Raw genomic sequence first — 14769 nt, 5'->3', positions numbered from 1 at the left:
GATTACACCACGTGCCTCCTCTAATGGATTTAATCTTGCTGTTTGCTTCACGCTCGTGTTGCGCCCTGTAAGCCCGGGAGAGGATTTAGGGGTGGGGGCTGTGGCTGCCCACGCAGCAGGTCTGGCAAGGGATCCTGTGCTGGGCAGTTCATGCTGGCAGTGAAAATGGCAAGGAAAAGTTGTCGTTTGGCCTGAACACCGCCTTCCCTTTCCCCAAAGCTCAGCAGTAGCACCCCCAAAGTGCATCGAGTCCTGGCTCTTGACCCGTGCTCCCAGAGGATAAATGCTTATGAGTTTGCCGCGGGAGCCCTGAACTGTGCTGAGCATCCCCTGGAGCAAACCCTGGTCTGCGCTGCGGGTCTGGGGTCTCTCCCACAGCCCAGCGCCAGCAGAAGGGCTCTGGGGCAGGAGCAGGGTGGTGTTTGTTAAAGGGCTGGCTCTCTGTGGGGCTGTGCCCCAGTGCCAGCCGCTCGGGTCTCTGGCTGTGCCATTGCAGCCCCTATCGTGCCCGCTGGCAGCGAGGGGTGATGGGGAGGCTGCTGGCACGCGTCCACTCGGGAGGACAAAGCCCTGTGGGCTCTGCCACTCCGATCCCCAGCAGGTCCGGGTGGCACCTGAACCATCCATCCTCCCTTGCCCGGAGGATTTGCCTTTGCTCGGAGGAGTAGCAAAACCCTCTTGCCAAGGGTTAATCTCCAGGGTCCCAAGGGAAGGGCTAAAGTCCTTACCTGATGTGTAGCTTACTTCCCGTAGTCACTGAGGGCTAGGAAACTGCTGCGGTGCAAGGAGCAAGAGAGAGGCAGGACCAAAGGGCATGGCGCTCTGTGGCCCTGAGTGATGTTTGTGGCTTCCCTCTCTCAGGGGTTTTGGCTGGACCAGCCCCAGGGTAACAAGGGGATGAGGTTGGAAGCGCTTCCAGCCCAAACTGCTCCTCAGCAGGATCCGCCTCTCTCCTCTGTTAATAAAGCCATGCTGTGGGCTCGTCACAGGGTAAGCTGGGAGAGCATCCAGGTAGGAGGCACTAATCGCCCAGCAAGATCTAAGGACGGACAGGCAGACGCTGGGAGAGTGGGCTGGTGGCCACGGTGGTCCCAGAGAGCTGGTCCCCTACCTGCACCCTGCGCTGTGCTAGGGAGATGGACTGCCAAGCACCAGCCCCTGAGGTGAGATGCACCAACACGGATGTCAGGCAGATCTAGGGTTCAAAAAGCCACACCAGCCTGGCAGTCATGGCCAAAGGTTCCCCATGGGAAGCATTGTGGTGTCCCAGTTGCTCATACTGGGGATGCTGCCTCTCCCTGACCAGTGGCGAGGAGGGGAGCGAGAAGCCGGAGGACTGCCTGAGCTCAGCTGCATCTCTGTTCCTAGGGATCTGAGCCTGGGTTTGGTGGTGGTTTTTTTCTTTCCTGACCCTGCTGCATCACTGATCCGTTATGTGACCTAGAAAAGAAAATCATCTCTCCTTCAAATGGAAAGACAAAGGAACAGCTTAAGGCTCCTGCTCCCTGTATCTAGGGAGCATGGGGCAGATGGACGCTTTATAATGCAGCAAGGTGATGAGGCTCGCTCTGCGCCAAAGCCCTCGCGGGCAGTGTCCAGGCTTGACAGAACCTGGCACAACACAGCAGTTGTGTTTTAAACCCCACTCGCTGCTTTCAGAGTCGCTAGTGTAGCTAGCCCCCTCCCCTGGAGTGGCTGCCCACCAGTACGGTCCTTGTGCAGAGACCCCATGGCGCTTCCAGGATGCCAGAGGACAGAGACACCCCACTGCTCTTCTGGCAGAGAAACTCCTTGAGACGAGGGCCAAACCTCTCCTCTGAGCTTTCTTCCTTGTAGCCAGCAAACGTCTGCCCGAGAGCACAGGTGCCGCGCCTGGACGGGCTCAGTCCAATTTGCGGTGCACAAGCAGGGAAGCTGTGATGATGCTTTTCAAAAGCCATCGGGTTCGACCTGTTCTGCAGTCGCAGGCTGGTTTTTCACGGTCTCTTTAGAAGAGAAGGACAAGCAGGGCATTAGCATGGGATGTGAGACCTGGTTGGGTTCCTCACTCTTGCCTGAGGCTTTCTGTCTGACCATGATGAAGTGACTTTAATTTTCTATCTTTAAAATGAAGATGGTATCTCAGTGCCCTAAAGAGGGGAAGATGGTACAGTGAGAGCTTGTGCATATCAAAGGGTGCTCTTTATCTACATTTGGGGTGGGAGGGCTGCAAAAAGTAGGTTTCTTACCCATCAGTGTTGAGATCTCTCCTGTTGCTGCACTGGCAGCCTCCCTCTTTTTGAAGTACTTTCCCCCCACCCCCCCCTCCAAGTTGGGTCTCACAGAAGGGAAAGCCCACAGCTGTGGTGTGTCTTGAACTCTGTGTACAAAGCCAGGGCTTGCTCTCATCCAAAGGACTGTCTGGCTTCGTGGCGAGGATTTATTTAAATCGCTGTAGAGTGCAACTTGGCTAGTTAGCAACCAAAACGTTCTCTTAAAAGGACTGCATTAGCTTAAATAAATTTAAACTTAAAAGTTACTTAGAGCACAGACAACAGTCTTGCCATAGCTTGCAAATGAGATGCTCCCCCCTCTTGTTTCAATTTGTTCTTTATGCTGTAGCTGGTATGACAGCTACTGGGACTTCCCTCGGCCTGACAGGTGACAGAGCTGTCAGATCTATTCTTGGTGATGTGGCACACGCTTTTTTTTTTTTTTAAATGTGTAAACACTGATACGCCCTGAACCCTTTCCAACTTGGACTTGGGTCTTTAAGGCTTCGGAGCAGGGGTAGAGGAAGCTGGTTTCAGCTCCGGCAGCACAGCTCCGCGCACCCTTTAACCCTCCGAGGTGCTCCTGGGTGCCATTGAGGCTGATAGTCCTGTCTGGCTGCAGCAGGTGCCCCTCTTTTCCCCCCAGTACTAGTTGGGGTCATGGCCAAAGCTGGGGAAAGGACACAACTGAGTCCCGCCTGGACGGCTCATGGCAGCTGGGTTGCAGCCCAGGCTCTGCCCACAGCAGGGGACACGTCAGGAAGACGCAGTGTTGTGGGACGGGCTTACACCACGTAGGCACCTGGCAGATAACACTTGTACTGCCGGTGTTGGGGATTAGCAGCTTTCAGGACACAGCCCTGTGGTTTAATTTCATAAGCAGTAAGGAAAGAGGGAAATCTGTCACATAAGTGCAGAGATACAACCAGAGGCGGCCTCCTGTGTTGTGTGTACAAAGAGTCTGTTTAAGACTCTCCAGTGTGGTTGTCGGTCTGCCCACGGTCAGGTTGAACAGTTAAGGAGATGAGGCAGTACTGGGAGCTACAGGGCAAACAGGCTCTGCCTCTCGCTGGAGACTCTCCGGAGTTACTGTGCTGGGAACAGAACAATACAGACACATGATTGCTGGGCTAAGGCATCCGCAATGAGCAGCCAATGCATCATGCTGGGCAGGAGGCCATAGACCAAAGTTTATAAAGCTTTATTAAACGTTTTGAACAGCTGTGCAATGAACAAACAATACTCTGGAAGTTTCACAACCTCATAGCTTGAACTTCCTCGGGACAGCAACAGCCACTTCTGCTGCTCTCCACTACCAGGCTGAAGTAAAGACAAACAGATGGCAAAGGGGAGGGAACCCTTTAAAGTTTAGAGACAGGATTTTGCATTAACCTCTAAGGTTTCTCACAAACCAACCTCTGCCCCAGGTCAGGCTCCCCGAGAGCCACGGCTGCCCAGACTAATGTATGCAGCACAGAGCTCTGCACAGCTGTGGCATGCAAGACTGCCCCACCACCACCTCGGCTTCATGACATCCTTCTGCCAGAGGAGACGGAGACACCAGGTGCTCCTCTAGCCTCCTCTTCTCCAGTCAGTAGCACCAGCACCTTGTCACCCCTGGCCCAAAACCACCACCACTGAAACGGCTGAAGCATTTACTGCTTCACGCCATGCCTCCACCTCGGGATCCTCTCCTGCCCTGCCCACACGTGGCCTTTTGGGCTAGCATGAGTTTTACAGGGTGAGGTTCACAGTGGCTTTCAAAACCCCCCATCTTGCAGCATTATCAGTTCTTTATCCCAACAGTCAATACCTTGGTAAACCCTGGAAATCTAGGAGGAAGGGAAGAGACAGTCTCCACTACCTGTGAGGCTTTATAAAAGCAGCAGCATAACTGAGGCTTTCAGGCTATGATCTCGGAGCATAAGTAGTTCAGAAAGCACTTGGGCAGTGCACACATCTCTTTGGCAGGCTGAGCAGGAGGACATGACTCAACTGCCTCTGGCTCCAGCAGCTTTTGGCCAAGTGCATCTGTGAGCTGTCGAGCTTGCCCTTCATCAGCAAGGTGGGAAGGCTGGCTCCCCACAAGGAGAAAGATGGAGAGAATCCTGTAGGTACTCGAGCAGAATCAGCGGGCTGAGAGCCCTGAGTTAGACCACCGCGGCCTAATGCAGATGAGTGAGTGACACACAACTCCACCATCGCGCAAACAGCTGGGCAGAGGCCAGCAGCTCGGTCCTCCACCAGTTCTGAGTTAGGAGGGCTGGTGTCCGCTCCCGGTCATACGGGAAGGAGAAAAAACCCAAATGATTTCTGCTTCTAAAAAAGCAGGTGGCGCTGCCAGAGTTCACACAGTAAACAAATCGAATTTCACAGGCAGAGTGGGAGGAACTTACCACTCTAGTCCACACACAGTTACAGGAAACAGGCTGGTTTTACTCCAGTCACATGCCTAACACCCCCTCCCTCCTCCCTAGCCCACCCCCTTTTTAAAAGCAAAACAAGAGCCCTCAGCAGACTGGAAGATTATTGTTCTCTAGGTGCCCACTATGCTGGGATCGTGAGCTGATTCCGGTAACTGGGATCCTGTGCAGTGATACAAGAAGCAGTTCCCCCAGCAGCTGTAGCAGATGAGGAATAGAGCTGCTAGGAAGACCAAGGCACAAATCGTGCAAGGTTTCCGTTCCAGGAGGAAACTGAGCAGGTAGAAGCCCATGAACATCGAGTGACTGAACCACAACGCTGGGTTGAGGGGCTTGGGTATGAGCAGGACAGGTAGCAACCACTGAAGGCAGTACATGGTGGCTGGCTGGCTGGGGCCTTGTGGCAGCAGCAATCAGATGTGCTCCAGAACAGTCTCCAGAAACTCCTCCAGCAGGCAGGCTGTTCTGTAGGGAGGGGTAAAAGGTCAGATTGTCAGAGAAACACAGCAAAACCAATCAGTAGACATTCTTCTCATACAGCTTCATTTACTCCCAAGCATCGTATACTGATGTTTGAACTCCCAGTACTAAATTCCGGTGTATCTCATAGTTAGTGGAAAGTTTCTTGCTTTCTGAACCCCTCAGCTGGGGACAGGATTATCTGTTGCTGGTGTAGAAGTGTATCCCTTATGTGTTCAGTTTCTCAGGCTTTTACTCAGGTTAACAGTTGTGAGACCCTTTTCTTTAGCACAGTGCAGGAACAGAAAGGGAGAGGGGAAAACAAGCTGCCACAGCCTTCCCTACACACATATTTATCCAAAGACTCGAGCGCTGGTATCAAGAAATGTAATTGAGAGGTGAACTCTTAGGTGCTACAAAGAAGTATTAAGGAAGAATAAGTGTAAGAAGTGTCTAGGAAGTGTTAAGCGCACAAACCCATTATAAAGTCTTCCAGCAGGACAGCATAAATTTCAAGCTATACATGTAGCTACCCAGGAAAGCCCCGACAGCATCCAGACTGCAAAACAAAGGGGAGGAGAGTCTCTGCTTAAGGGATTTATAATCCTTGCCAATCAGCTAAAGTCATCTGAGATAAAGTCTGTGAACAGAACAAAGAGGGGACAGTCTCAAAATGGCAATTTTCATAAGTGCTATAAACACAGGATTTCCTCACTTGAATTATTATAAACCCCTGTGGAAACGATGAGCTTTAAAGGCTTCTCTAACCGGGGATGGCAGCGCACTACAAGTCCAGAAAACATACCACTACCCTTAGCAACCACATCAACTACGTTAAGTGTGAAGTTTTCTTCTTTCGAAGCAGTTAATCCATGAATTTCAAATGGCTTTAAAAATAATAAATGCCTTACAGGTGTTTTTACAGAGCCAGAACCATTGAAAGGGGGCAGAAGAGTGGAGTTTAGCAGTCTGGGATAGCAACAGCAGGTCAGGCTAGGAGATACCAGTATTGTTGGGAGGGAATAACTCAAGTTTTCCTTCAGTTCGTGCAGCAGGGAAACCATGAGAAGAAGGTACTCCTAGCTTATTACCCTCAAAAGGCAAAACCAGGCTAGAAAAGGGAAGAGCCTGGGGAAGCGTGCTCTTCCCTGCTGTCCTGTAGGACACCATGAGGACATGCAGCAGCCCTGAAGGAAGTAGCTGCCAGCCAGGGCACAGACAGATAGGCGGGAGGACAGCCCCAGCCTTGCAGAATGCCGTGGCCTCCCCCCACTAAGCAGAGCCTGGTCAGAACAGCTTCTTGCAGCAATCCTTTTATCTGAAAATACTCAACCTAGTGCTCCGTCAGAAGGATGAAGAGCTGAGCCGAGCCTGTTAGGATTACAACTCAGGGGGTGGGAAGGTTAGTAGGATGAAGGAGTGAGAAGGTAAACAAACAGCACATTCCACTGGCTCCTGTTGGCAGGAGAAGGGATTTCCTGGCAAGGGGAGGGAAAATGAGGGATCGCACAGAAAAGCCAAGAGAAAACCGCACATGGTTCTCTTCCAAAAAAACACTGAGGTCAGACTTGTCTTACAGCTCTGTAAGCTCGTAGGTACCAACCGGCTCCGTTGTCAGAAGCAGGAAGCACGCTGCCATCCGCTGTGTTCTTAGCAGCAAGGTCTATTTTAATATTAGTGAGAGAGAACGCAAGCCAAAATCTCCACCAGGGCAAACAGATTAAGAGTATTTGTGGAAAGTATGTTGTGCTGGTGCTCCTGCAAGAGAGTGTTCTCCAGCAGAGAGAGGGCAGCTGGGGTTGAAAGAGTAAAACTAAGCTGCAGTTAGGAAGCTGAAGAATAAGGGAGAGGTTATTTTACGTTGCTCAGTTTTATCTCTTGGCTTTAATAAGGCCGCGTATTGCTATTGAGCCTTTAGCCCCCAAACTTTAGAACTGACTACAGTTTAAGAGTATAATTACAACTTGTGACATAGCTGCATTTAACTCCAATCTGGCCTCACCACGGCAAAGACTTAAGCAATAATGTTCTAAACAGTGAGTTGATTCTAAGTGTGTAGGCATTACCTAAACACAGACCTATCTGAGAACAAGTTACCCATTTTAAAATATTGATATTTCCAGGAAGAGCCAGTTGCTCGTAGCAATCAATGCAACTACTTTGCAGAATAAAGAACCATTTAATAGCGGTTATTTTTACTATGAAGTTTCAATGTCAGTGCCCTTTAGTCTGCAGACCTCTTGGACTTTTAATAAATGCAGATGTTCCAACAGTTATTCTTGAATCTGTAGTCAGTTTGCTTGTATTTTCATGTGCGCCTTTGCTATCCATCAGTTAAAGGTTGAAAACCCTTTGTCTGCTGCATCTTACAGCGGATAATGTACCTACTATTAGAGATTTCTGCAGCTCTATCTTTCTCAAGGGACTTTTCACTAGTAAGATACATACTCTTCACCGGAGTTCCCTTTATACAGCTGGCAACGAACTGAGTTCTCTTTCCATGCTATCAATCAAAGAGAAACAGCCTCTCCTACTACCAGCTCGTTACTGAGCAGGGAACTATCACTCTCCTTGGTGCCCAGGACACCTTCTTGAAGCCGTAACAATACTCAGTTTTGCCTACATTCTCAAGCAAGGTGAAACTTGCAAATGAAAAATTCCTACCTTGTTGTCTTTGTCCCCTCCTCACGATCCAAGCTAAAGATTACCATGTCCTGAAGCAAATAAGAACCCGTCACCCAACAGCACTTCTACCAGTTCCCTGTTTCACAACCGCATCCTGCTTTTCCTTAACCAGTTGCTCTTGTTCTTCCCTGCCTGACTCATCTCTTTCCTTAGCCAGCCCGGTGTCCTGCTACCCTCAAGACTGCTCTCAAGTTCCTGCTCAAGTCATCTGACTTGGCAGCCACTCGTGTTTACCAGATGGCTCCTTTTCATCACACCACCGCTGCCTCCTCTTGCTCTTTCGCAGCTCTTAGAGCCACTTGAACTTGCTTCAGGCCCCTCGGCAGCAGAGAGCAGGCAGTGCTCCAGCTGCTCTCCCTGCAGTCAGCGCTCGGCGGCTCCGTGTGCTGCCGGAGCCTCCTCCCTGCCGGTTCCTGCAGGCAGAGGAGCAGCCTGGGGAGGTTCCCTGGGTACCTCATTAGTAAGCAAACACCAATACTTTTCCACATGCTTATTAATTGGCTTCCATCATGTTCACAGCCCTTCCTTCTGTCATCTTCCCTCCCAAGACCATTGAAAACCAGCAGGTCCTACTGGCACATGTTTGTGGGGACGATTTTCAAATTCCAGGGTGAGGGTAGCAGCACACCTTTCCCAGCCAGAAACAAAATTTGAATTACGACAAGTCAAAAGCGAGTAGCACAGCACAAATCTGTAGTGCTTTGTGATCGATCAGTTACAGAATAAATCCGTCTGAGGAGCTATCTGTTCTGGATATTCTACAAGCTAATTCAGCAATTAGGAGGGTGAGAGGTGTTTCTACACTATAGGTTTTACACATCAGTATGCCAACACAAAGTCTGTACCTTTCTCAAGAATGTCTTAATTCCTTAACAGTCCATTTACGCTGACAGGGGAGAATAATCAGCCGGCTTTCACTAAGCACTTAAATGGTAAGCTTGTTCAGGCCTTACTAAGCCAGCTATTAAGCCAGTGCTGTCCGCAAGGAACTTCCCCAGCAGATGCTACAGAAACAGTCACCCAGGCTGGCAGCTGAAAGGTCTGCAATAAAAGACTAAGTAACCTTTTTATTGGGGGGGTGGTGCTGATCTCTCCCTTTCATCTCTCCCTTTCTCAGAAGCCAAAGTTTCTTCTTGGGAATGAAAAGCAACATGGTCTAGATAAAAATCTCTGCAGTTAAACAGTGCACACAAGGTTAGAGTAAGCCTCAGGGACTTGCACTAAGTTTCTTGCTTATAAGGCTCACCTGTAGTACAGTTTGCTGAAAACTGTTTAAATCAAAAACCCTGTCACAGCCACATAACTTGAACTGAGGGGTGTGGGTGGTGCTTCATGCTGCCAGCATGTGTTCGAAACCAACTCTCAAACACCACGTAGCACTCAAAACAGCTGCTAAAAAATACAGACTATCCAAAGCACTGGCGGGGGGAAAGTGAAAGAGCTAAGGAGTAATGAGTTTGAGGAGTTCAGCTAAGAAAAGCAACAGCAGACCAGCTTTCTAGATGCCAACCCTCTCTCTTAAAAAACCCAAGAACCATAACTGTTCAAACTCTAAGACCTATTTCCAGTATCAGGGATTTAATTTCTTCAGGGATTTTTTTGGCCTTGCCACTATTTCTTCTATTTTTTAAAAGCTTTATCTGCCAGTATGACTCAGCTGGAAAAAGTGAGTCTTCAATTTTTGGCAAAGGCCTTACCCCAGTCTTTGATAAGTTCGTGCCTCTAACATTGATGTAGGCTCAGAAATGGTGCAATATAATTGCAAACAGTTTCCAAAAGAGCAGCAAATCCTTGACTGACCAAGCCTCGGGGTTATGAAGTGTTCTGATTTCTCAAGCTAGAGACAAGCCAAAGCAACTCCATGAAAAGTGGAGGCTCTCTGTGGAGCCACTCTTTTCGCCACTGCCATAACTGCCCTCTGAGCTTTGTTACTGACTGGGGATTGATTAGCCTGTATCCGCAGGTCTTGCAGTGCACTCACAGCACCAGAGTGAATAAACCTCCACCTGTGAGCAGGAAGGCAGCAGCATGATCTGTGTTTCTCTGCACACCAAATCACAGGAGCAGAATCTTAAGTCTAGTGGGAAGAGACGTCAACATCGACAGTTGTCATCTGAAGTATTGCTACTTTCATTTGTACTAATTTATTAATTGTCAGTGGTCCTCATTCCCGCCCCCTGCCTTTGTTTAACTGCCAAAGATCATGAATTCCAGGACCATTCCCTGAGTTCCCTCAAAAACATAATTATTTTTAGTTTTAATTTGTATCTCTTCTCTACCTTTTGTGCCTTCGACAGGCTTCAGAAATCTGAATACACCCTGATAAAGTCCAATTTTCTGTGTCCCAGGTAGAGAGAGGCAAAAATGCAGCATTGGCAAAGGGTTCTGGGACGTTATGACACATGGATTGGAAAGGCAAAGGATACTCCACTATGAAAGCATTGGCAAGATAACTTATAATGTTTCAGTGCAGGGGTAATGATGTATAGGAGAGTTCAGTGAGTTGTGGACTGCATTTAAGAGATCTGTTTTTTGCCTTCACTTGCGTGTTTGGGATGTAACGATGTTCGTACAACAGACCAGCTTTTAAACTCGCTCTGCAGCTGGCCGAAGGCTTCGGTGGGGTGGTGCGAAGGGTGCCTGGCTGGGCAAAGCAGTGCTGCGGAGGGATGTGTTCTCGGCTGGACAAAAGGGTGTCAGAGAGCTGCCTTGCTCTGGGGGGAAGCAGGCCTGGTTTTGCTTTTGGAAGGTGCTAGAGACGTGCCTGGCTGAGAACAGAGGCATAGAGGGGAGGGAAAAGAGTCTTGGGGGGAAGCACACAGCGTGTTATCCCCATGTCAGGCTGGCATTACCCTAAACACAGCGAGGCTCGGCTGAAACCGGCTCCGTTGTAACCTACGTCCGGGTGGCTACGACAGCACGGCGCTACCGCCCCGGGGACACCCCCCCGAGCGCTTCCTCCGCTCCCCGGAGTCAGCGAACGGTCATCGCTATCCCGCTCCGGCAGCCTGCGATCGCTTCACGGGGCCCCGGAGCCTGCCTGGGACACGGCGGCCCCCTGGGCTCCGGAGCCTGCCTGGGCTACGGTGGCCTCCCCGGGCCCCGGAGCCTCCGTGGTCCGCAGTAGCATCCCCCCGCCCCGGGCCTCGGAGCCTGCTCGGGCCCCAGAGCCTGCGTGGGCCCCAGCGGTCGCTCGCCCCGGCCCGCTCCCCTCCGCCCCCCGTACTCACGGCGCGGTGCCGCCGCTATCCCGGTGCCGCCTCCGCCGCGGGCCCGTCCGCGGCGCACCCTGAGGAGGGAAGGGAGAGGCCGCCCTCGGAACCGGCCGCGCCGCCCGGGGGACGCGCCCCCCCACAAAGCCCCCGCCTCGCTCACCGCCTGCGCCGCCGTCCCGACAGGACCCCGCCGCGGCTGCCCGCCGACCGCCTGCCCGGGGCTCGCACCGGACCGGCTCGGCCCGAGGCCGCCGCGCAGCAGCTCTGGCGCGGGGCCGCGCTCCGGAGGGGTCAGCGGGCGCCGCGCCGTCAGGCAGCGCTGCGGGCAGCCCCGCCGGACGGGCAGCGCGCATGCGCGGCGGTGGAGAAGGCCCTCCTGGCAGTGCGCATGCGGAAGTGGGGCGAGCGCCTGGTCTGGTGTATTTTCAGCGTTTTCTTGGTTTTTAAACAATTTCACGTATTTCTGTGTTGGCGGGCTTCTTGCAGGCTCATGTTGCGTGGCGTTGCACGGGGTTTGCCTGCGGGGTTCTCTGCCTATGGCGGCGGTTCCAGGCCTGCGTACCGGTGGGGGCCTGCTGTCCCCTGGGTTTTCTTGGCCTGCAGTTGGTGTAGAGTCATAGGACGGTTTGGGTTGGAAGGGACCTTAAAGAACATCCAGTTCCAACCCCCTGCCATGGGCAGGGACACCTCCCACTAGACCAGGCTGCTCAAAGCCCCATCCAGCCTGGCCTTGAACACCTCCAGGGATGGGGCAGCCACAGCTTCCCTGGGCAACCTGGGACAGTGTCTCGCTACCCTCAGGGTGAAAAATTTCTTCCTTAATCTAATGTAAATCTCCCCTGTTTCAGTTTAAAACCCTTCCCCCTCATCCTATCACTCCACTCCCTGATCCAGAGTCCCTCCCAATCTCTCCTGTAGCCCCTTTAGGGACTGGAAGGGGCTCTAACGTCTCCCTGGAGCCTTCTCTTCCCCAGGGTGAACACCCCCAATTCAGCCTGTCCTCACAGCAGAGGGGCTCCAGCCCTCGCAGCATCTCCCTGGCCTCCAACAGGTCCGTGTGCTGATATTCATGGCCCCAGAGCTGGAGGCAGCACTGCAGGGGGGTCTCCTCAGAGCAGAGCAGAGGGGCAGAATCCCCCCCCCTCGCCCTGCTGGCTATGCTGCTGGGGATGCAGTGTGGGATGCAGGTAGCTTGTGTCCTTGTGCACCATTGCACGGTGCTTGCACTCTGTGGTACACTGTGGTGGGCTAACCCTGGCTGGACGCCCGGTGACCACCAAAGCCACTCTGTCGCTGCGCTCTGCTCTGGCGCCTGGACCACCTCCTCCCCTTCCTTCTTCACTGACCCTGGTGTTTGCAGGGTGGTTTCTCTCACATACTCCTCTCTACAGCATCAGTTGTGAGTTGGGCTTTTTTTCTACTTCTTAAATATGTTATCACAGAGGCACTGTCCCTGATGGACTAAGCCTTGGCCAGCAGCGGGTCCATCTTGGCGCCGGTTGGCATGAGCTCTATCAGACATGGGAGAAGCTTCTAGCAGCTTCTCACAGAAGCCATGCGTGTAGCGCCCTCACTACCAAAAGCTTGCCAAGCAAACCCAATATGCACACTGAGTCCATGCTTTCTTGTGTCCCTTTGCATACTATTTTTAGGCTTGCTTGCGTGCTGCCTCCTTGTCGCTCATGGCAGTGCACTTTTGTTGCTGACTTAGCCCCATCCAGACCCAAGAGGCCCCACTTTTCCGTGCTGCAGGAGGGTGGGCAGCCCTGCGCACCTCTCATTACCCACTCCCTTCCTGGCGCTACAGCTCAGATGTAGTGCAGAGATGGCTCCATGGCCTCTCCCCTTAAACACTTTTATTTTTGGCAACCCTCACTGGGCTGGCAGCAAAGCCCAAGCTGCTGCGAGCACTTCAGCCCCAGCCCTTCTCTCTGCAGACATCCAACAGCAAGTTACCAAGCACAGCTCAGTCGTGCCCAGCTCCGGCTGGGTTCCCAAGGAGGCAGCCCAGGGAAGGGAGAGAAATAGCCCAGGAAAAAAACCCCAAACACTAAGATCTTGGGTTTTCCCGGCTGTTTAAAACCCACCCAGCCGTGGTTGCAGGGCCGCCTGGAAAACCACAGGGTTTTCTGCTTGGCTGGCCCATGCATTTGATGGATGTGATAAGACCGACTCCCTTGATGGCCCCGCGGGTTTGAATCCAGCCCAGGATAGTTTCCCTCCTGCTCTGCCATTTTTCTGGGCTGACCTCTTCATGGACTGTTTAAATTCCTGGTTTATGGCACCACGTGGGAATGGCCCTGAAGCCATGATGCCATCTCCAGCACCCTTTGCCCATGGCGACTGCCGGTTGGCCCTGGCAGAGGCTGCCCTCATCATCCTCAGCACAGGGACCTTTTTTCCTGCAGAAGCGATGGTTGGGTTTGCAGCAGTGCTGTTTCTTGTACTATTTTTGTCTGCTTTGGCTTGTGGTGCCAGCTGCATCCATGGGTGCTGGCCTCAGTGCTCGGAGGGCTTTATGGGATCCCACCTAATGCCTGTGGCACGCAGGCTTCACCTGGGGAGCTGGGCTGGGGGCAGCTTGGCCGTTCTGAGCTGCTCCAGCATGTGCTGATGGTTGCAGTCTGCAGGATTTATCCTGAAACAACTTGAGGTCTCCAAATTCTTTTGTAAACTGCAACATAGACCCTCGTGCCCGAGACTCCTGGCTGTGTCCCCCTGCCCCTGCGCTGCTGCGGGAGCTGTGCGCTTGCTCGGGTTTTGTTTGGTTGTAGTTCTAGCTTTCTGTAAAGAAATTCCGTTTTGCACTTGAAGCCTGGCTGGTGGAGCTGTAGCAGCAGTCCTGTGGCTGGAAGCAGCATGAGCTCCCAGCCTTGTGGTGTCCTCAGCAAGCAGGGATTGTCCCAGACTCACGTATTTGGGCAGCTCTGCCCTGCAGGCTGCATGGAGCCATCCAGTGGAGTGGATCCGTAAGGAGCTGCAGGGAGAAGGGCATCTCCAGTAGGGAAGGGAAAGGTGATCCCAGGCCAGTGGGAACAGACTGTTCTGTGGAGGACAGGAGGAAACGGGGGGTTTATGGTCTTTCTGTTCAAGCAAAAGCTTTTAAAAGACCTCTGGCTGTGCTTTGCTTTGATTCTGGGGAATATTTCTTCTAATGGTTTCCTTCTGCTTTGTTTAGCTGCTTGTAGGCAGTTGTCTGTTCCTATCACAAAAGCCACATCCGAGATGCAAAGGCCATACCCCAGAAAACGGCACTGCTGGGGGCCGAGCAGCATCACCAGCGGCCTCTCGCTGCTCTGTGAATCGCAAGGCGGTACCTTGAACTGTATGGAAAGAACCGAAGAGCACAGTGGTGTCAGTGTTCCTGCATTCCCAGCCCAGGGAGGACTGAGGCTGCTGCCCACCAGCAGAACCCGGCCAGTCACAGCCCTGTGCTTGGGGTCTGCTGAGCCTCGGGGCTCCCCGAAGCTTTGGGGACACCGTGGGTGCATGGGAGCCGTCGGGCAGACATTCAGAAATGATACCAGGGAGGCAAAAGGAGAATCTTGTGCTGCAGCAGAGGGGGGAGCTGCAGCATTTCAAAATGCTGCAAATAGAAGCTGGGAGCAAGAAAAGCTTTTTCTTGAGAAAGAAAATAAACCCTTGGCATGGCTGAGGTATGCCCAAACCCTTGGTATGCCCCAAAATTAATTTGCAAACTGTCTCAAATGTGGGGAAGCGTGGCAGGAGGGGGCC

At 52.4% G+C, this 14769-nt stretch overlaps 1 protein-coding gene across 3 annotated transcripts; it reads right to left on the bottom strand.

Moving 5' to 3' along the window:
- Positions 1–4653: 4653 nt before the first annotated feature.
- On the bottom strand, positions 4654–11333 carry BLCAP (BLCAP apoptosis inducing factor). Of its 3 annotated transcripts, none has more exons than XM_074605308.1 (2): positions 11195–11333; positions 4654–5140 (listed from the first exon to the last, which is right to left on the bottom strand). In XM_074605308.1, the coding sequence occupies exon 2, from the start codon at positions 5050–5052 to the stop codon at positions 4789–4791; it is 264 nt and encodes an 87-aa protein (XP_074461409.1). In that variant the 5' UTR covers positions 5053–5140; positions 11195–11333; the 3' UTR covers positions 4654–4788. The 3 variants fall into 3 exon arrangements, with proteins under 3 accessions (XP_074461409.1, XP_074461406.1, XP_074461408.1); XM_074605305.1 differs by lacking the exon at positions 11195–11333 and adding an exon at positions 11050–11188; XM_074605307.1 differs by lacking the exon at positions 11195–11333 and adding an exon at positions 7799–7937.
- Positions 11334–14769: the final 3436 nt, after the last annotated feature.

Source organism: Larus michahellis, chromosome 12 (genome assembly GCF_964199755.1).
Source record: "Larus michahellis chromosome 12, bLarMic1.1, whole genome shotgun sequence".
In the NCBI taxonomy this organism is placed as follows: Eukaryota; Metazoa; Chordata; class Aves; order Charadriiformes; family Laridae; genus Larus; species Larus michahellis.
Note: the sequence above shows the minus strand (reverse complement) of the source record. Positions and strands in the feature narration are given on the sequence as shown.

Coding starts and splice junctions, on each gene's coding strand:
- BLCAP (XM_074605308.1), bottom strand. CDS start 5,052: ATGTACTGCCTTCAGTGGTTGCTACCTGTCCTGCTCATACCCAAGCCC.